This window comes from Seriola dumerili, unplaced genomic scaffold (assembly GCF_002260705.1).
Source record: "Seriola dumerili isolate Sdu_G_001 unplaced genomic scaffold, Sdu_1.0 BDQW01000189.1, whole genome shotgun sequence".
In the NCBI taxonomy this organism is placed as follows: domain Eukaryota; kingdom Metazoa; phylum Chordata; class Actinopteri; order Carangiformes; family Carangidae; genus Seriola; species Seriola dumerili.
The window spans coordinates 4185077-4207001 of record NW_019174444.1 but is presented as its reverse complement, the minus strand read 5'-3'; the positions used below and the strand labels follow the sequence as shown (position 1 = coordinate 4207001).

Below are 21925 nucleotides of genomic sequence, written 5' to 3'. Positions count from 1 at the left end.
ATTTCATTGTTCAGCTTCTGCAGCCGCTGATGATCATGGGATACGACTGAAAGCGCGAGAACAGCTGCTAAATAGACCACGAGGTGAAGTTTCTTGTCATCTACCGATTCCACAGTGAAGGATGAACTCTGGTGACTCTGTGTTCAAGGACCGGTTTTGACCTGCTGGTGACGGACTCTGAATCTGGACCCGGTGGATAATTTTACCTGCCTCTCTGGAGCTCGTCCTCCTTTTCCAGGAAAACTCTAAAGCTCCAACAAACTTAGAACGAGCTCTGTGCCAAGTGTTTAAACCATCTGCCAAACGTCTCCTGTACGAGCCTCTGCCACCGCTCAGATACTCCAACCAGCCAAATCATTTTCTCCTGGAATCAGTCGGAAATCAGGAAAGGAGCTGAGCAATCACCGCGCAGATAATTGTGAGGGTTTTTTTTTTTTTTTTTTTAGGTCCTGAAAGGTGTGCCAGCCTCACCCACAAACACACACACACACACACCTGCTCTGCTGAGGGCAGCCGGCGTGAGGAGGAGCTCTTGGCAGAGACACTTCCTTCTCCTCAGACTTCTGCTTTACTGACCACTGATGAAATTATGGCTGTCTGCAGCAGATAACACCTTCGTCTGCATTTACATCCTCCAGCTGACTGCCACACAAGGCAAGGTGAAGTTTTATTATAAGTTCACCAGTGAGTCTTGAACTGACGCATGAACCCAGGATTAAAGACCAACGTCTGCTGGAGGAGATTTTCTCATTTCCAAAAACTGAGGCAGGACACAGCTCTCATGGTTACCACTCATTACCACTGATTTCAGCTTATTTACAGATGAACCAACACACAGATGAGGATGAATGAGCAGCTCTCTGCAGGTCCCGCCCTCTGGTGACCCTGAACACTGATCATTCAGGGACTAAATGAAAACCTGAGATCTCATCTGAGAGATTTAGAGACACAGAGTCAACTACAGATTCAAACTGCTCTAATACACTGACAAATATATGTCTGGAATAAACTAATATCATCACGTCCATGTATCTGTCACACTCTGATACCAGACCGCTCCATTTTCTGGTGACACGCAAGTTCCTGAGTGACAATACTGGCCCAGAGAAATAATATATTCATCCACAATGTATATGAAAACTTCTTTTCCTTTGACTTGTTGTAATATTATGAAAAGTTTATCAGGTGTGAACTCTGAGGGTTGAAAGGCTTCAAAAGATGCAACTACAGACCCAGGAGTCGAGGAAATCAAAGGAAAGCTGCTGTAATCAGACACAGAGAAATAATAACGGGTACAATAATAATAATAGTAATAATGATAATGATAATAACAACCAGAGAGTCTGTGGATCTGCAGGCGGTGTGTATGTGTGTGTGTGTCGTGATCTTTGAGCTTGTGTGTCGGTGTGGTCATCGCACAGATCACCTGTGCAGTTTCTCAGAGGCTGCAACCTCTTACAACAACCAACGCAGCATCACACACACACTCACACACACTCACACACACTCACACACACTTACACACACACACACACGCCAACAGGAAGAAAGCGAGGGACTGACCTGCGTGCACGAAGTAGGCCAGGTACAGATCCAGCTCCTTGACTGAAACTCCAATGTGGTGCGGCTGCACACACAGGCTGGGGTTCGAACACTGAGGAGACTTTACCAGCCTCTCCCCGTCAGTACTTTCGAGGGGAATCCCTTTGAATAAAATCACCATGACCAGGTCCAGCCTCCACACTTTGTCCGCCTGGCGCAGGCAGTCGATCCTCCTCATCTTGCCCTTCTGGTCGGGGTTGGACAGCACGCAGCATGGCGGCTTCTTCCCCGTCACCGTCAGCACAAAGTCCTCCCTGAACTCGGGTCGGATGTCCTTGCGCAGCTTGGCGAGGAGGCGGGACGCCCACTTCTGTTTGACCTCGGGCTTCTCGCTGAGCAGCTCGTCCTTCACGGCACGCTCCTCCTCCTTGGACATGCGCTTCTCGTGCTTCTTGAAGTACTTCCTCTTGCGAGCCTGCAGGTTGAACCATGTGTAGGCGAAGGCCCGGACGTGGGGCAGCAGGGCTTCGATGAAAGGATGGAATTCATCCTGGAGGACGAAGGAGAGACACGGTGAGAGGGACGAACAAGTTAAACCTTAAAATACAGTTTACTTTCACCTTTAGTCACTTTATGATCACAACAGTCATTTTATTCCACTATAACTGACTGTATCACACATATGTTCTTCTACTGAAGCTAAAATATTCCAACCACAGTCTCCACCGTTTATAGCTGAACCATCGAATAAAACATTCTCGGTGTTTCTGCATCATTTTGGACGAGTTTGATAAAAATTCATCCTGACAGATTTGGTGTCTTTGGAAACGTCCACTAGAAAAAGCCAAAGTTTGGCTGCAGAACAGGAGGCTGTAACATCCTACAAACATCCTAAAAAACTGTTGAAACCAGAACTGATAAAAACACTTGTTTTAAAGATTTTACAAAATAAAAGTCAGTGAAAGAAAATAGAAAACAGAAGCTGCAAAGCAGAGAAAAAAAATCAGGTTTTGTAGATTTTTTAGACAAAGATGCAAAATGACAGAAAGGAGAGAAATAAGGAAATAAACAAGAAAATAAATATAGAAATATAGAAGGAAGGAAGAGAAAAAGTGAAGAGGGAGGGAAGGGAGGTAGCAAGGACACCAGGAAGGAAAAAAGAAAAGAAGCAAATAAGAAGGAGGAAAAAAAGAAATGAAGGAAGAGGAAGTAAAGGACGGAAGAAAGGAAGGAAAACAAATTTAACAAAGTGAATTCAGATAAAAAATAATAAACTGATTCATCATAGATTGTTTCAAAGAAAAGGAGAGTTCTGGTCTCTGGTCTCTAGTCTCAGGTCTGTAGTCTGGTCTCTGGTCTCTAGTCTCAGGTCTATAGTCTGGTCTCTGATCTCTGGTCTCTGGTCTCTAGTCTCTGGTCTCTAGACTCTGGTCTCTAGTCTCTGGTCTCTAGTCTCTAGTCTCTGGTCTCTAGTCTGGTCTCTGGTCTCTAGTCTCTGGTCTCTAGGTCTCTAGTCTCAGGTCTCTAGTCTCTGGTCTCTAGTCTCTAGTCTCTGGTCTCTAGTCTGGTCTCTGGTCTCTAGTCTCTGGTCTCTAGTCTCAGGTCTCTAGTCTCAGGTCTCTAGTCTCTGGTCTCTAGTCCCTGGTCTCTGGTCTCTAGTCTGGTCTCTGGTCTCTAGTCTGGTCTCTGGTCTCTAGTCTCAGGTCTCTGGCTGCAGCAGCGTCTCTCTCTGAACCACACAGACTCCTCAGTGTCAGCTCAGCCTGTCTCGCCTCTTTCTTGGCTCTCAGGCAGGAATGTGGGTCTGTGGGGGTCTGTCAGCCCCCCCCCCCCCCAAAAAAAAAGAAAACACACCAACTGACCAAAAACACACCAAACAAACAACCAACCAAGAGGCCGACGGCTGAGCGGAGGGAAACCGAATGAGCACAAACAGCTCCACCGGTGAGGAGGATTAAAGGTGTATTAAAGGTGCATTATGGGGCTTCAGGCTGATCACAGCTGTACAGTTATTAGGGCGGGAATGTGGTTAGACGGCATGTCGTGGATTAGACCCAGTTCAGGGTTGGTTACACCTGCCCCCACCCCCCCACCCCTCCCTCCGCCTCCTCCTCAACCCACAAAACCACCACAAAACCAAGCTTATCCAGACCGCTCTGAGCCAGGACCTGAACCAGCATCTTTACTGCTGTGAGTCACAACACACACACACAAGACACACACACTCAGACGATGAACGACAAGCTGCTACAGGAACACGTAACAGAGAGGAATACACAATTGAAATGTTAGAATGTTATCACAGCGTGTGGAGGTGATAAAAACAGAATCCAGACTGATGAGTTGTAATTTCAGGTTTTTAGAGCGACGCTGAGCAGCTGAAAACGTCTCAAATTCAGTCTGAGGAACACATTTTCATTTCTGTCCTTGTTTTAGGAGTTTTATAGAAACGAGCTCCTGCAACAGGTCACTCCATCTCCACAGCTGTTCATCATTTCTAACGCCTCAACACTCGTGGAGACGAGACACTGACATGATGCTTCGTCCAAAACCTCAGATTCAGAAATATGAACATGTTTGATTAAAAGTTGTCGGATGATAAATAATAATTCAGCTGCATTAAACCAGAGTCTGTTCCCATTTTAGTTAATTTACCACAAACCATGTGACCTTTATGTGACTGGTGATTTTCACCCACAGCCACTGGTTTTTATTCATTTCACTAAAGAATGAAAAGACTTCAAATGTCATCGCACTGACGTTCCTGTTGTTTTTTATCTGAATATCCGACACACACTTTTTTTTTTTTTTGAAATTCCCGCCCCCCCTTTTTTTTTTTTTTTTTTTTTTTTAAAATCGGTCTAATATCAGTTTAAATCTATGACATGTTGGAATAAATGGAAGTAAATGGAAATCAAAGTCTGGAAAAACCACAGACATTCATCTGTAGCCCTTTGAACAACAGCTCAGTGAAGTGAATGAGCTCTGTAGTTACTGTATGAAGGTGCCACAGCGTGCAGAGACTCTGGTGTGACCCTGTAAATATTTGTTGTGTTTTCTTTTTGCATTGAAAGTTGTTTTGAGGCGCTGGATGCTCGTCTGCGGCGAAGCTCGGTGAAAAACCTGTCATTTCAGTTTGTTCGTGTAAACACAGACAGAAAAACAGAGTAACAGGAAAACAGCTTCGTCACTGAGAAACGACGAAGACCACGAGAAAAAAAGAGCAGGAACAAAAACACAGACGGACACAAAACATCTTCATGGAACATTTCTTATTTGGATAAAACCCCTCAGAGGGTTAGTGAGCAGGACGGGGGGATGAGGACGAGGGGGGCGGGAGGGGGGAGAGGCTGGAGGCCCTCCTCCCTCCTCTCTCCTCCTGCTCCCCTCCTCCCCCTTCCTTCTCCCTGAGCCCCGTTTTGAAAAAAAAAAAAAAAAACTTGACTATTCATAGATCAAAGAGGCTCTCACACATCTTGATACGTGCAAATGCCTCTGACTGGGGTGGCATGTGGATACCATATTATGAGCTGCACACACACACACACACACACACACACACACACACACACACGTGTACTGCTGTATGAAGGTACACCACAAAAACCTCCTCACCGAGTCACTTCAAGTCAAGAACATTTGATCAGTGAAGTTAAAAATGTGAAATTCTTTACAGACACTTTGATTTCGAACTGAAAACCACAGATTAATTGTGTTGAAGTCTGACACAAACAGAGTGAGATATTTTTTGTCAGTGCACGTGGAGACAGACGTCTATAAAAACCTTGTTTCTTTGTGACGAGTGAAAGAAAAATGCAGCGAGTTGCGGTGAGAAGATTTCAACATGTCTCACCTACAGAATCAAGAACAATCAAAGCTGGCTTTAGAAAGGTGTTGAACACAAGTTGTTCGTCAGTGAACTGAACTGTTCAAAAACCTCGTCTTCTTCTAATACGTCCCGGTCTCTGCTCTAGAATCAAGACCGACGAGAACTGGTCTCAGAAAACTGTTGAAACCAGAACTGATTTAGGAACAAGTTTTTTTTCCACTTATTTTAACAAAGGTTTGAAAACTCTTGAGTGAATTACTTGATGCTGATGCAACAATCTACTGATGCTAATTTCTAGAAAGTCCTTGAAACCAGGTGGTTTGTGTTGGAAACAGGTTGAAAAATCTCACCATAAAAACAAGATTTTAATGACTCAATATAGAGTTAAAGCACCAGTCTGGTGGTGTTGTATATTTTGCTGTTTCTGGCTCTCAGCTCTGAGCCCACTGGTTCAACCTCACAAACAAAGAGTTCCGGTTCTTACATTTTTTTAAAAAACAGCTGCTCACTGTAGCTTTCCTTAAAACAAACAGCATTTGTTGGGGACTATTTTCAGCAGCGGATTAATCCACGTTTGGTTCTCTAACTAGATTGAATGTAAATCTACAGTGTTGACAGGGTTTTAATGGTTTCTGGAAACAGTGGAGCTCGTCGGCTCAGAGGAGTCAGACTCATTAGCCTGTAGATACTCAGGTCTTGTTAGTTCAGAGCTTGTAGCCTATAAGAAAATCACCGCTTGTCTGAGTGTGAAGTTTCACACAGTTTCATGATCTTTTATTTATTCAGGAATCTTCTGGGTTTAACATTTAAAAAAAAATAAAAAAAATACAGGAAGTTCAGGAGGAGTTTTGTGCAGCTGTGGTGTCAGCAAATCTTTACGTCAGATGAAACCTGCAGCTCTCACACTGAAGAGGAAACCATATCTACAGGCTGTGCATTAGAGCGCCAGCTGCATTGCTTTTCTTTTTTATATAACATTGTTCACCCTCCCTTGTCAAGGGGTCTGAATACAGCACATTGTTTCTTCTTGGAGACGGTCCAGGCGAACGGGTTTGTCTCCAAAAGCGCCTCCAGCAGCTCTGCAGCCAACCTGCAGCCGCTCTCTGAGCTCTGAAATCTCACTCCAGGACGGCGAGAACACCGCCTTTTGTTATTTGTGGTTTCTGTTCCAAGCGAGATGTGTTTCTGTTTGTGTGTGTCCTCGGGTGGTTATTAGGACGACGAGCGGCTGCTGGACGGATGATGTGTTCAGCCTCGTCTCCACACAACCACTCACACACACACTCACTCACTCACTCACTCACTCACACACACACACACACACATTCCACAGTGGATCTGCAGCTCGGCGGCTCTGGATGTTCGTTGGAGCCACATACCAACATTCCTCACAGCCCAGTGCAGCGTTTCAGCTTCCTGACCCGCTCACACTGTCCTCCGCCAAGGTTTCCTCCGCCGCTCTCTCACACTTTGTCCGTCCACCGCAAACAAAATCCCACTTAACAAGTCACTTGGTCTCATATTCAGCCTTAAAAATTGCGCTGCTCTGCCGGCGGGGCGAGATAATCCCTCTTGTTCTCAGCTTCCCTCCACTCAGGAATGTTTTCTGAAATGTGTCTTGAAGCTAAATAATCCTGTTTCTGCTCCTGTGTTGAGAAAATGATTCCAGAGAATCACTGAACTGCTGGAGCTTTATTTATATAGAAACATGAAATTATGTCAAACTAATGGATGTTTTTTTTTTTTTTGTTAACTCATTGACTTCTGTAGTTTTATTATAATTTTGAGTTTTTAAAACTTCAGTTTCAGATTCAGTTTCTTCAAATCAAATTCAGCCTTTTTGGTCAGACGATGAATCTTTTTCAGGAAATGTCAGAGAAATGAGAAAAAACAAAGCGAACAGCTTCAAACGAATCGAGAAAATTATTGATAGAAGCTGATTTTACTGGAAATATAAAATTATCTCAATCTAGTGGTGCTTACTTTATTAAAATGTAATATTTTATCACTCACTAACGAAGACTTATTGTCCTATATCTAAAACAGGATCATATGGAGCCAGTATAAGACAGAACAAAGCAATTGTGGGAATGGAAATGGGAAATTGAGGAAACGACCCTTTACAGGAGAAAATATTGATTTGTGTTGGAAAATTTAAATTATCTCCACAAACAGACGTTTTGTGGCTGGTTTTGAGGACACATGTTTTTTCTGCTTCTGTTAAACACTACATTATGTTTTGTTTTTATGTTGATTTTTTTTTTTTTTGCTGTGCTGACTTGAGCTCTGCAGTTCTTCACGAACAAGTCACTTCTCCTCACATCTGGTCTGTTTCTGTTTTTTCAAACAAATAAAAATTCCACCAGTTGGTCTGAGATAATCCCAGTGTTGTTCCCAGAGCACTTTCTCTTGTTTCTGGAATTTATTTAGTGGGTAATTTGTCTGTATCTTAAAGCTGCAGACACAAACAGGCTGCTGCGTCTGTGTCAGGAACACGACTCTTAATTCAGGCTGCTTTATTAAAAACAGGTGGAAGTCGTCTCATCCCCCTGGTACGATGTTTTCCTGCAGACCTCGGTGCTCAATAAAAGGCGCCTGGTTAAAACGTGGCGAGGAGGTTTTGCGGCGGACGTGTGACGCGGCTCCCTGGGGCTCTTTCTTCGCCTCTTTTGGGGTCATTCTTTCTTTCAGTGATTTCCCTGTGAGGAAATCAGCGTTTCTAAACCTGCGAGGGGAGTCTGAGCGCCTGAGAGCCGGACTGAGGCTTACACGTTCCCCCTCTGCACCTTGGTGACAGATGTAATGGGCTCCAAATAACAGGCCTGTAACAACAACCCCCTGAATAACAGTCATTTAGGGGAGCAATAATGGTAATCCTCCCTGTCTCCCTCCCCCCTCCCCCAAGTCTATTGACACCCACACCGACACACTAAGGGAATTATCGGCGTGTCGCTCGGGCTCAGCAGCTCCGCAGCAGGCCCGACCAGGCCGCCGAGGCTTCACCATTAACGGCGGGTGACGGAGGAGGAGGAGGAGGAGGAGGAAGAGGAGGGCAGTAGTCTCGACCACACCAAACAGACTGAGGAGGTTTAGACAAACCGGAACAGCAAGAAGCCCAGGACTCAACCAAAGTCCCGACATCATTTAAAGAGAAGTCTCCATCATCTGAGAGCCAAAAACCAGGGCCAAAGCTGGAGCAGGTCTTTCTGAGGGCCCACACCCACCCTCTACCAGACAGACCACTTCACCACTAAAAGCAAAGAATCTGAGCCTGAGCAATGAACAAACATTTTAGCAGAACATGCAGCAGCAGAGACACGGGAGTGTTCCTTCATCTCCATCAGATACAGGAGTCTACTCAAGTCAGATGAGTCGTGGTCAAGGTTTTGGAGCTTGTGGTTTTGGAGCTTGTGGTTTTGGAGCTTGTGGTTTTGGAAGTCGTAGGTGAACAGTTAGATTTAACAGTTCCTCTTAATCCTGATTTACGTTTATAAGTAAACAAATAAAACAAAATGTGCCAAGCTCAGCAGATTAAAAGACGAAACCTCTTTTTGGTTGGAAAAAAAAAAAAAAAAGAGGAGAAAAAATGGAAAGACAATGCCTGTTTCTCATTCATTCATCTGTGGATGCGTTGGGTTAATCTCCCATTTCTGTTTGGTTCTTTTGTTTATTTCTGGATTTATCCATTTTCTAAACCATAGCACTCCGACATCATCCGGCAACTTCCCTTTCAAATCAATAAAAACTCAAAATGCCAAAAGAACAAACTACCAAAGCGCTAACAGGAGAAAAGTTCAGCGACACCTGCAACAGCAGCCAACAACCTGGTTTCATCACAGCGTCATGACAACACAGATTCACTACATCTGTCATTTATCATCGCTAAATTTGTCGTAATGTCACTAAATCCCAAACAGCAGATTCAACAGCAGGTTCCACCTTCAGGCCACGATAAATAACGACATCTTTAAAAAGTGAAATTGCGATAAAAAATGAAGAGTGGATTTAGTTTTAGGGCGCCCCCTCCTGGCTGAGAGGTAAACAGCGGCCACTTCACTGACGCCTCGAGACCATGACGCTGCGACTTAAAAAACTTAACATTTCAGGTTTAATTCACTTTTTCTTTAAATCTGAAATTTCAGCTGAAAATCCTGAAAACTTCAACTGACTGGAGGTTTTACAACACTAATATTCCCACTACCTGATGTTCATTTAAAATGAATGTTAATCACTAAATTTTTATTGCCAAATAAAAACGTGGTGTTCAGCCCAGGCAGACGTTGGATAAAAGAGTCTGAAACAGTGAGACGAGCATCCCTGGATTAAACACGAGCAGCTCTTACAGAGACGCACACACTTGTGTTCAATGGTGGCAAAATATCCAAAAATATCATAAATTAATTAATGCAAAACAAACAAAAAAAAACCCAGTCATTAAAATGAGCAGAGAGTAAACGTCTGCCAAATCAAGAATTGAAAAAGAAGCTCACATCTGTTCAGACCTCACTGAGCAGGATTTGTCAAACAACAGTCAGTCAGGACTCGGACTGATTATTGGTTTTACTGCCTGATAATCAGATTAAACGTTAAAGCTCGTGTTGGTTCCTGCAGTTTCAGACGCTCAGATCGTCCTCAAACGCATCTGAAAACAGACCAAAGCTTCAACCACAAAATCAAGACGCCTCAGGATTTTATTGTTTTGTGTCTGAGTTTAGAATTCAGCAAAAATCAGAGGAGAAGCTGGTGATGTGACAATCTGAGACACGTTCACAGCTGATGGTCACTGAATGATCTCCTTTCACTGTCACTGACTCACTATTATTCAAACAGGATCAATAAATCACCTGATTATGAATTATTCGAATTAAATATCAGGCAGTTCTCTTGTTTCTAATGAAGAAATGTATTTCAGTAATAAATAATAAAAAATGACATTTCATTTCATGGCGATCGTCAAAATAAAATTAATTAATTCAAATTGTATTACTCTGATAAATTAAAATATTTACTGGCATTGAAACTAATTTGATCAATTTTGTGTCATTTGTTCTGTTTTATAATTTAGATTTTAATGAATTAATTTCAGCAGATGAAGACATTAATTACCAACAAAAAATCTGCAGCAAAATCTCCATCAGGTCACACCCAATTAAAAAATCCTATTTTAACCTCTGACCCTGAACACAACCTTGCAGTAAAGAAATGTTTTTTTTAAAGAGGAAAATTGGGTCAAATTTAAGTTGCTAATGAATAAATATGCAAAGAACTATAATTTAAATTTAGGATGAGACAGGAAATAAATCATCAGTTTGATCTGCTCATATAAATATCATTTTGTTTGGAGCTGTGTCACCTCAGGTCACCTCTCACACAAACTTGTGTTTTTTTCTGCACACACACATATTAGTGTCAGGCCTGAGTGTGTGAGGCCTGAACAGGAGAGGGGCAATTCTTGATCAGATCAGTGATTTAACAGAAGAGGATCAACCTGCTCTCTGCAACACCAGTAGCCGAGGAAGAGGCTGAAACCCTCGCAGCTGACAAACTAATATACCCCCCCTCCAGTGTGCACTGATCCTGCGTCAGGTTACACGAAGCCACTTCACTTTGCACAAATATGAAGCCCAGAAACAGCCCGTGTCATAAAGTAGCGCAGCTATAAATGCGAGTTAAAGCTTCTCCTGCTGCTGCTCATGCATGTGCCTCCCTCTCTGCAGCTGAAGTCAGAGCGTGTCGGCGGCTGCGGCCACAGTTGGAAAGTTTGGAGGCAAAGAAAACAGAAATAACCAGCAACTTTACGCATCCACATTTTGGAGGAGGTGCCCCCCCCCCCCCCCCCAAAAAAAAAACAAAACAAAAAAAAAACTGACTGCCCCCTGAACACCGAGTCGGAGCTTTGGTCTGTGTTGGCCGGGCAGCAGGAGCCTGAGCCGGGGCTTCTGCCAGGCGGAGCAGCCGGGGCAGAGCGCAGGAGCAGCCCGCTGAGAAACACACGCGGCCAGCGGCTCAAAGCTCCACGGAAACAACCCGCGCTCTGTCCCAGAGAAGTTTCCCGTGAGTGTCGACACAGAGAAATTTTGGCTCGTGCTAAATAATTTGGATAAAGGAAGTTTGGAGGCGCCGTCCGCCGCCATGTGCTGCAGCGCAGAGAGGACGACAGTTGAAGCTGCAGCGGAGCAGCAGAGTGCAGACTATAGGGAAGAGTCTATAGATCCATACGGCCCTGAGTTACAGTCAACAGTCTATAGGAGAGCTGAGCGCGCGCTCCGCTGCAAACAAACACCGTTAGCACAAATAAAAAGTTTTAAAGCAGACTCACCTGTGTCAGACATAGCGGAGAATACATATCTGTTGGATCTAATCTTAGATCTGGAAGGTGTGTGTGTGTTTATGTGTGTGTGTTACTGTAACTCCAGCCTGTGTGTGTGTGTGTGTGTGTGTGTGTGTGTGTGTAAAAAGGAAAGAACAGAAAAAAGGAGAGACAGAGTGAGAGAGAGAGAGAGAGGGGATAATAGAGCCCTCCTTTGCCCCCTTCGCTTTCACATTTCCAACCAGGGCTGAACTTTGACCCCGCCTCGGGTTACATGTACTGTCCGGACCTGTTAGAGGCCCTCCGCCGGGGAGCGCACAACTTTCAGCCCAGACACCAAGAACATCTCCGGCAGCGAGAGAAAAGTCCCGTTAGAAGATGAAAAAGAGGAAACTAGTCACAGGGCAGCCCGGTGTGGTGTCGGTGCTCGGGGGTGAGGCGAGAGCGGCCGGTGGTGGCGGACGATGCAAACCTCCACAACGTCCCGAAACTGCATTTCAAACCGCCGGAGAGCCACGGCGACCGGCGGACCTCGGCAACATGTCTATCCGTCCTGCGGTGCGCTGTGGCCGGCGTGCGGCGGTGCGGGCTCCTCGGTGCTCGGGACGGAGGGCGCGGTGCAGCAGCAGCGGTGTCGGCGGAGTCCCGGGAAAAGAGAGCTGACGAGGAAGAAAGAAAAAAAGGCAAAACGGGATCCCTGAGCTGCTAGACGGCCGCCTCGCCTCTAAAACAACCGACAGCTGCTTTCCGTTAATTTATCTCCAGCAGGAGGAGACGGTGAAGGAGAGAGAGAGGGAGAGAGAGAGTCGGTGTGTTGTCCCGGACGCAGAGACGAGCGCCACCTCTTCTCCGCTCCTCTGCCCAGCCTGTCTACTGCTCCGAGCACCGGGACCTCCGCGCTCTCCGCCGCCGGATTGCGTCGGTGTGTGTGTGTGTGTGTGGCCGCAGACTGTGCGTACTGACCCTGCAGAGCCGAAACTGATCACACACTCTGCTTATCGATCAGAAAGGAAAGGCATCAATCCTCCGCGCGCAGTTTCACAAGTAGAATCCGGTGATGCCGCGGCTGCGAGTGTGTGAGCGCGTGTGTGTGAGAGTGAGTGTGTGTGTGTGAGTCTATGAGTGTGTGTGTGCAGCAGAGTTCTGCTGTACTCCGGGACCCCGCCGTTCAAGAGGATATTGAGATGAAACTGATCAGGCTGAGGGCTTATTGATCGGTATTGATCGATCGATTAGCTGAGATGGACATTTCTCCGCAGATCTGATTCTCTGTGACGGCGGGAAACAACGTTTGGGTTTTAAAGCTAGTTTACGCATTAAGGAGGAAGAAGTGGGACAAATCCAACAACCCGCAGCGGGAGGGTGAAGTTGAGGCTCAGCCAAACTTTGGACCGTGACTCGCCGCCTCTTCCTAAATCAAGTCCAAGTCCGCTCTGCAGCCCCGCTCCCTCTCAGCCTCGGTCCCGCTCACTCCACAGGCGGGTTTCTGCTCCGCTCTCATGCAAATGATGACGGAAAACAGCCTCTAATCCAGCGTCAATTCGTGACCAGCAGGCACCTGACAGCAGCTGAGACCCGGGGACTGAGTCCGGGTCCGGGTCCAGCGCTCACACACAAACAGCCGCTTCAGTGAAGTCAATAAGAAGCGGACAGAGTCTAGAGAGGAGATCCATGTGATCCATGAGGGTCTGACAGGATCCCCTCACCGCTGGGAGACACTTTAATTACTCTTTAAACCACCAGTTTCCATCTATTATTAGTATTAATTATTATTATCATTAGTAGTAGTACTATTATTATTTCTTGTTGGGGCTGTTGGAGCATAAATCAGTCCAAATCATTTTTACATAACACACTCACACTCTCTTATATAATATGAATGAGGCACATGTGAGATCATATTGAGATATTGCCAATCAGCTCAGTAACAGTCTTATATAAAGCTGCAGCTCTGTGACCTGCTGAACTCTGCAGATTATATTGTCTGTTTTATTATTCTATGATGTGATGTTTTATGATATGAGATTATATTATGACTCACAGATTGATGTATAAACAGTAGGTTGGGTGAGGGAGGGAGGGTCCCTGTTGTCTTTTTTTATTTCTACTGGTGTTTATGTTTTTATTTTTCTTAAGTCTGATATATATTAACTTTATTTACTTTTTTGCACTCAGCTTTAGATGCAGCAATTTTATGTTGATGATATTTTGTCGGTTTTGCACCCTGGTCCTGGAGCAACTAGATCCTTTTTCGATTTGGATTTTTTCATAATAGAAATGAGAATAAACGTCTGACCCTGAACAACAGTCGTGGACAAACGGGCAGCAGTGGAACAAAGTATTCAGACGTGCTAACTGGAGGAAAAGCTCTTGAACGCTAGTTCTCCTTTTTGTTAAGAACAGAATTATTAGAATATTAAATAACAGCCAGATAAATGTACTGACGATAAAAAGAAAAAAAAAAGAGGAAAGTCAAATGCCTGAAAATGTTTCCTGATGTCTGACAGGCTGATATCCTGCAGGGTGATCACAGTGAGGGTCCACTGTTATTAAGCGTCTGGTGAACTGGAGCTGAGAGGTGAACGGAGCCAGTTAACAGCGCCCCCTATACATCATACAGGCAGGAGTTCAGAGGCTGCTGAGTTTACTGTAAATCATGCAGAAAGAAGCAAAACTGATCAAAAATATCAGCTAATGATATTTACGATCTGAGCTGTTAGAGGAAGTTGTACACATGATAAAAAAGAAGTGAGCAATGGACACGACGCTTCACTTCTAAAGCTTCACTGAAGCAAAAAGGCTGAAAAATCCAGAGATTTTAAAACACTGAAGAGCCATAAAGTCACATGAAAACCACAGACACTCTATAAAAGTTTACAAGGACATGAGAATATGAGTCTGTGGAGATGCTATAGGAGTTACCGCAAAATTCAATAAAGCCTCTGTAAAGCCACCGACACTCCAAATGTCCCTATAGGATCATTAACGATGATTCAAGAGGAAAAATAAATCAGCACAAAGAACCACAGACACACTGTAAAACTCTACAGAGGGACAGTGGGAATATCATAGACTGTAGAGGGTAAAAAATATCTGTAACAGCCTGATACAAAGGTCAGAAACACAGCAAAGTCACCACGGAGCACCTCAGGGTGCAGGAATATTATAAAGATAAAATACCATAATCCTGATAAACTCCCCACAAACACACTGAAGCCCAGAGACACATCACAGCAACATCACAGCAACATTACCGGACATTAAACGACCATGATGGAGAATTAAATCTATACTCAGTACCACAGACACACTCCACATCCTCACTGGGCTGCTCCAGAGATTTTACATCGATATTCTGAGAGATAAAAAATGTAATAAAATAAACAACAAACTGACCAATAAATGCAACTGGCAATTTATAAATCACTGCAGTGATAATGCATTAAGATAAATATGATTGAGTTGCTATGAATACAGACAGCTGATTAGAGAAATATCCTGAATGTTATAAAAGGTAAGATAATAATACAGACACGCTGGGAATCCCTACAGGGATAATCTAGGGATGTTATATCAACATTATGGGCAATTAAAGGAATAAATATAAATCTTACACTTAATAAGTAAAATGTGGCATTTTAAATCCCTACAGGAATATTGTCAATAATTTAAAGTCGATATAAGACAGAAGAGCGAAATAACAGACATGTCTAACCTGTCAGACTGGACACTTTTTATGATGCTCCAATAAATAAAACAGGAAGTGAAATTCCATAGAGGACAATAAAGTCCAATAGAGTCACAATAAACCCCTACAGAGTATTATAGAAGCTTTACATTCACATCATAGGCTGGAGATTATAACTGAGTCTCTTTAAACGTAATTTAACTCCTGCAGGAATAATAATGAGATAAAATGTCCTAAACCACACTCAACTTCATAACAGTGTAGCTACAACACACACACACACACACACACACACACACACACACACACTTGTAATACAGCATCATTTTGTTCAATACGATCCTCTTACACCGCCTCCAACTGCCGCATGGGCCAGTTACAAGCCGCAACGTCATCGTTTCGATCTCTGACTGCGCTCCAATTGGACGAAACTGAGGAATTTGAACGTCAGAGCCGCGTCTGATTGGACGGCAAATTAAGGCGAAAGAGAGAGAGAAAAAAGTCCCGTCGTGTACACCCACACGAGAACGCGCTTCTTCACTGCATTCATTCCCCTTCACCACTTCAAAAACACACTATCTACTATCATCTTATGCTAATAATTAATGAATGAATGATAATTAATTAACTATTAATGAACAACAATAAGAGTGCTGCAGGATAAAACAATCCAATTATAGATTATAGACAGTTAGATGACTGCATATATAAGCCTAGATTCATTATAGTCATACCATTGCCAATATGAAAAGTGCACGTGAGAAACTTTACTGCTTCATGTCGGCGGCTCCAGCAGCATTAAAGATGAATGAACCATCAGACCAGGACCAGGACCAGGACCAGGACCAGGAGGGCTGGGATAAATCCATATAGAAAAACTGCGGTCCAGACCTGGCACGGCTCACCGGCTTCACCCCCCAACCCCCCAACCCCCCCCTCTCTGTTGGTTTGTTTGTATGCTTGTTTGTTTGGTTGTTTGGTTTGGCGTGGCTCGGCTAGGCTCGGCTCGGCTGGGTTCACAGACTTTCCAGAAGTTGCATCAGTTTAGTCTGTCGCCTGTTGTTTGTGTGTTTGTTTGTTTATCTCCACAGCTCCTCCTCCCTCTCCTCCTCCTCTTCTCCCTGTCCCGCTGGATCCACATAACCCGGTTCAGCTCGGAGTGACCCGGTACAGCGCGGCAGCAGCGGATCAGCCCGCTCGCAGCTGCGGGGAGCAGCTACAGCCCTGCGGCGCTGCGTGCATCCTGCAGCAGCCGGCGGGGAGCGCTCCCTCCCGGTCGGACGGGACGCTCAGAGGAGGCGAGCGGAGCGGAGAGGAGTCGGTGCACCGACCGCGGTTTCTGCTCATTTATGGCCGCTACACGTGTCTCTATTCCCCGCACGGAGTTTTGACGAACGCCGCTCCGGGATGGCCGACCATGATGCAGGGTGAAGGGGAGAGAGAATAAAGTGCTGTCGGTGCAGATATTTGGGGGGAAGCTGAAGCTCTGCGGCGGCAGCCCGGGACGCACCGGTGGGGGTTTCACATGCAGGATGATACACCTGAGCTCTGCTGCCGTCACCTGTGATGAGCCCCACACAGAACTGATCCTGCGAACGAGCCCTTCACACAAAACCGTGTTGATGAAAACAAGAATGATCTGTTTGTGAAATAATCACACTCAGGTTTAAACTCACTTACCACAAGGTCCATTTAGTGACTGTTCTGGAGCTTTAACATGCATCACATGATCTTCCTCAGTCAAACACTAACTGATGCCTTATCCAAATACATTTTCTGCAAACGCCATCTGCTTAGGAAGACAATACAATTCGATCAAATTCTCCAGAACAGCTACTGAATCAACCCTGTGGTCAACTTCACCTCATGTATTCATTTCTCAATAACTAAAAACTCCACGTGAAGCTGCGTCACAAATGTTTGAATATGAATGATCTAGCAGACATGGAGGCTCTCATGAGGGGCACTACCCAGTTGCATTATGAGGCCACAGTTCAGACCATCTTTAGTCCTGTGTAAAGGAATGCAGCTGATTTGAACAGGATCGTCTCACGACGCAGCGGAGGCCAGCGCAGAAAGCTCCGGTAAAAAAGTTTAACCTGACTCTGCAAAGTGATGTCATCCAGGAAGAAGCTGCAGTGGCCATTCACACACACGTGACCTCATGTTCCTGGTGGGTTAGTTTGTGAACACTGATTTCTACCGTTTACCTCACAATCATTGTGATGAAACATAAAATAACTAATTTTCCATAGACGAAAAATCCTGCGAGGTGCAGAACTCATGGGTCTGTTAGTCAAACCGAACCGAGCATTAATATAGAGAATGTAAGTGAGCAACAGCTGCTAGCAAAGACAACAAGGTCAGTAACACTGTCATTCATTATCATGTTGTATTCACCACTGGTAGTCCAGGCTGATGAGAGCCAATCAGGAGAGACTGTGGGGGTCTACATCATCATTTCCAAAGGTCTCAGTTTCTGGCCGTCCAGACTACAAGACAACCCCAGAGTTTTCAAAATAAAACACAACCCCAAGGTTTTCAAAATAAAACACAACCCCAGAGTTTTAAAAATAAAACACAACCCCAGAGTTTTCAAAATAAAACACAAACCCAGAGTTTTCCAAATTCAGTACTTGAAAACTCTGGAGTCGTGTGGACGGGAGGAGGAAAGGTAGGGAAAGAGATGTGTTTTAAAACGAAAACGTAACAGTGTGGACGTAGCACACAGCTACACGCCCCCATGCAAGACTGTTTCCTCCTAAAAGACAGGATATCTCAGCCTCTGTTGCTTCAATCCTGACCCGTGATTTTAATCCATCTCCTGTGAGTCCTCCATCTTTAAGGAGGTGCAACACTTAACCACTATTGTAAAGTAGAACTTCATTGATCTGAATCCGTTTCAAGCCAGTCTGTTGTGCTCAATGATGTCAGTCAGAGTTTTGCAGATGGGATTCAGAATGAGGACCAGAGTCAGAAAAGGTCTGGATGACCAGGGGTCAGACTGTTTTAAATTTAATTCCTACTCAGTCAAAGAAAAACATTTATTTTTTACGTATTTTTCCAGCTTGTCTGAGTTTTGAATAAAAACAAGCAAAAGCTTTTCCACATAAAATCCTTAATTATTCTCCAGTGAAGTGAAGACGTGAAGCCTTGTTGTAAATCTGATCCACTTCTCTTTAACTCTGACGTCTGTCTGTTTGTTTGAGGCTCTCTCTAAATAAATCTGCAGAGTTGTGTTGACCTGAACTGATCTCTTCCTCTGCAGGTTTTCCGTCGTCCTGGGCTGCGGGCGAGTCGTCTGAGGTTAATGAACAGAAGCTTTTATGTTAATAGAAGGACAGCCGGCGTGATTTAACAAGACAATCTGCAGATTTACTTCGCTCAAATACATCTGAGCTGCGGCTGCACGTTATTAGTTGGCTAAACAACGTCTCAGCGATGAAGGTCAAGACAAAGAGAAGGTAATTAGATTACAGCAATTAAATTGGGTTTTCGATATGATCAATAATCTTAATGTGTAATCATGGATTACTCGCTCTCAACACGACAGGTGAGCTCTGAGGCCTCAACAGAGGAGCTGATTCACACTGAGGAGAAACTCACGCTGTTTTTAGCTGAGGTGAAAGCACACAGTCATCACTGATGGAGATTCATCCTGCAGGTAAAGGTGTGTCAGATCACCCGTGGGTGGGCGGCTGACGTCAACACAGCTTATTTATTTCAAGCAAAGTTTTAGTCCCAGTTTGACCTTTATTCAGGTTAAAGGTTCAGATTCTTTCTGACCTGACGACTGGGATCAAAGTCAGGTTTAATAACTTTGTGGTTTGGAGTCAGTGAGCTGAGAAATCTGACAGTTTTAATCACTTTCTCATGAACTCCTGAATCTAATCCATGTCTGTTAGTGTGAGCTGAGTGGAGGAGCAAGTATTCAGATACTTTACTTTAAAGCTCCATACAGTCTAAAGGCAGATGTCCATGTGTAGTTTGATTATAGATCAGGTCTAGGTTCTATATTAATACTGTGAAAGTATCAAAGCCTCAGTCCACAGAGAAATGCACACAGCCTGTATTCAGAAACTGAGCCTTAAAACCAGCCGTCAGGACTTCTGGAAATTTGTGATGTCACAACAAAGCAGTCACTGCTCTCAGACACGCCACAAGCCCCGCCCACCTGGGCCCACCATCCAGCCTTGCAGGATTTGGTTTCTCTCGCAGTCTCCCAGACTGCTGATGGTGTCAGTTTTTTGTGTTTGTGTTAATCTCTGTGTGTTTGTGGTGTGTTTGATGAATGTATCATGTGATCAGTAGAGGTTGGGTGGATCCGGTTGAGTCTTTAATATTTTCTAATTAATTTCCTGGAGCTCTGCTGCCGTTTGACTCATCGTTTGTTAAAAATCATCTACATCTGTGTCAGAATTTCAATCCTTTCAGTTTGTAGATCATTATTATGTTGTTTATCAAAAATCTAGATTTGTTTATTTTACTGGTAAATTCACACAGAAGTCAAGCAAAGGAAGCAGCAGCCCACATGACCAGAAACCTGGACCAGGTGTTTCTGAAACCAGGATGTGAATCAAGATGATCAGGATTCTTTTAAAGTCCAGTCCAGAGATAGATAGAAAATGAAAATAGAATTAGAAAGTGTTGCACAGTGATAATGTTGTTCTGTGAGATCATAGAACACATACATACAGCCCAGTGTGTGTGTGTGTGTGTGTGTGTGTGTGTGTGTGTGTGTGTGTGTGTGTTGCGTTGTTGAACGGAGCTCAGCACTCAATAGTGTCAGAAAAGCAGCCTGAGGCGCCATCTAGAGGCGAGCGACTGAAATTACACTACGGTGTGTGAACAGAGTCACAGCATGAAGTCCTGAGCTGTTTGAATAAACCAGAGCAATCATCATCATCACCATCATCATCATCATCATCACCAATATCCTGCAAATGACAACAGGTAGGACAGGTATCAGCTCCAGGCATGAGACAGTAAATATGAACTGAATTATTATGTGAACTGTAAAAATAAATCTTTCCTACTGTCTAGTCCACTGAACTAAAATACTGTCATCACTGTGATGTTTGGTTCATTTCTATATTAAAATTAAAACTACATACATGACATTATACGAAGATTAACAACTTCTTTTTACATCTGTTAATTCAATAATATATGCAAGATAAATGCAGTTAAATCTGATTCTGGATCATTTTGATTTGGTTCAATTTAAAATGTACTAATCTAATGTTTAGGTGAAAACTGAATAAAAATTGAATCTAATAAAAATCATGTAATTATTCTGTGTATAAATGAAATTATCCTTTAAACAAATTCAAATAATACTTTATTATTAATGACATATAGAAGATTAAGATTAAAATAATTTGAAAACATTCCACCAGAGCCAGAAGTGAAGGGATTACCTTCAGAAGCGCATCATCTATAATCCAACCTGCCAGTCATTCACTCATTCATTTAATCACTCATTCATTACTACACACTGACTTAGACAGCACTTTCCAGCAGAGACACACCAGGACCAGTCTGAGGTGTGGACCATCAGAGTCTGGACGGTTTTCAAAGATAAGAACAATTTGTGAGGACAGTGATCGATCCTCACTTCCTCAAGTGGCTATGTGACGGTTTAGACTTGGTTTGAGAAAGGTTCAATTCAGAATTATATTTAGAGATTAGAAAATATATATATGTTAATGAGGGGCCTAACAAACTAGTATGTACGTATTAATGTGTACAAATGTGTGTGTGTGTCCAGCAGGGGCCTCAGCTCTGACGTCTCTCACTACCGTTGCTTTATGAATAAACAAATAGCTTTGCAGTGTATGTGTTTGTGTATCGGGAAGTGCCGTACGCACACGCACACACACACACACACACACACACACTCACTCACTCACTCACTCACTCACTCACTCACTCACTCACTCACTCACTCACTCACTCACTCACTCACTCACTCACTCACTCACTCACTCACTCACTCACTCACTCACTCACTCACTCACTCACTCACTCACTCACTCACTCACTCACTCACTCACTCACTCACTCACTCACTCACTCACTCACTCACTCACTCACTCACTCACTCACTCCTGGCCCTCTCCTCCAGGTGCTGGCTCTTCACACACACCTTGCTGTGTTCACACCACAGTCTGAAGTGAGAGTCAGACCCTCCCCATCAGCACATCATCACAACATGTCAGCCGTTACCATAACAACACATGAATCTTGTATGTCATTCCTTCATGCCCTAATTTCACACCAAATAAGGTTTGTTGGTTTTTTTGTGAGGAAGTAGTGTAGGCAAAACCTAAATCACTCTGTTTTTACATGAAATACACTTTTATATATTTTCTTCTGTACAAAGTGAACTTTATTTCAAATTCTAGTGGAGAAGCTTGTAAAAATATCACACAGCTAAAACAATGTCTGTGACAGACAGGTTAAAAAAATAGAAATATAACATGAAACCATCTTTTACTCTTTATGTGTTTGTTTGAAGCAGAAGCATCACTGGTTCTTTATCTAGGCAGCTTAT

General features: G+C 43.8%; 1 protein-coding gene across 1 annotated transcript; it reads right to left on the bottom strand.

Moving 5' to 3' along the window:
* Window positions 1–927: 927 nt before the first annotated feature.
* LOC111227500 (nuclear factor 1 A-type) lies at window positions 928–11774 on the bottom strand. Its single transcript, XM_022753021.1, has 3 exons — window positions 11691–11774; window positions 1536–2092; window positions 928–931 (listed from the first exon to the last, which is right to left on the bottom strand). The coding sequence occupies exons 1-3, from the start codon at window positions 11715–11717 to the stop codon at window positions 928–930; spliced, it is 588 nt and encodes a 195-aa protein (XP_022608742.1). The 5' UTR covers window positions 11718–11774.
* Between the last annotated feature and the right edge of the window lie 10151 nt (window positions 11775–21925).

Excerpts from the sequence above, each read along its gene's own strand:
- LOC111227500 (XM_022753021.1), bottom strand. The coding sequence starts at position 11,717 with ATGTATTCTCCGCTATGTCTGACACAG. Across the intron at positions 2,093-11,690 it reads CTCCGCTATGTCTGACACAG|GATGAATTCCATCCTTTCAT; the intron begins GTGAGTCTGCTT and ends TTCGTCCTCCAG.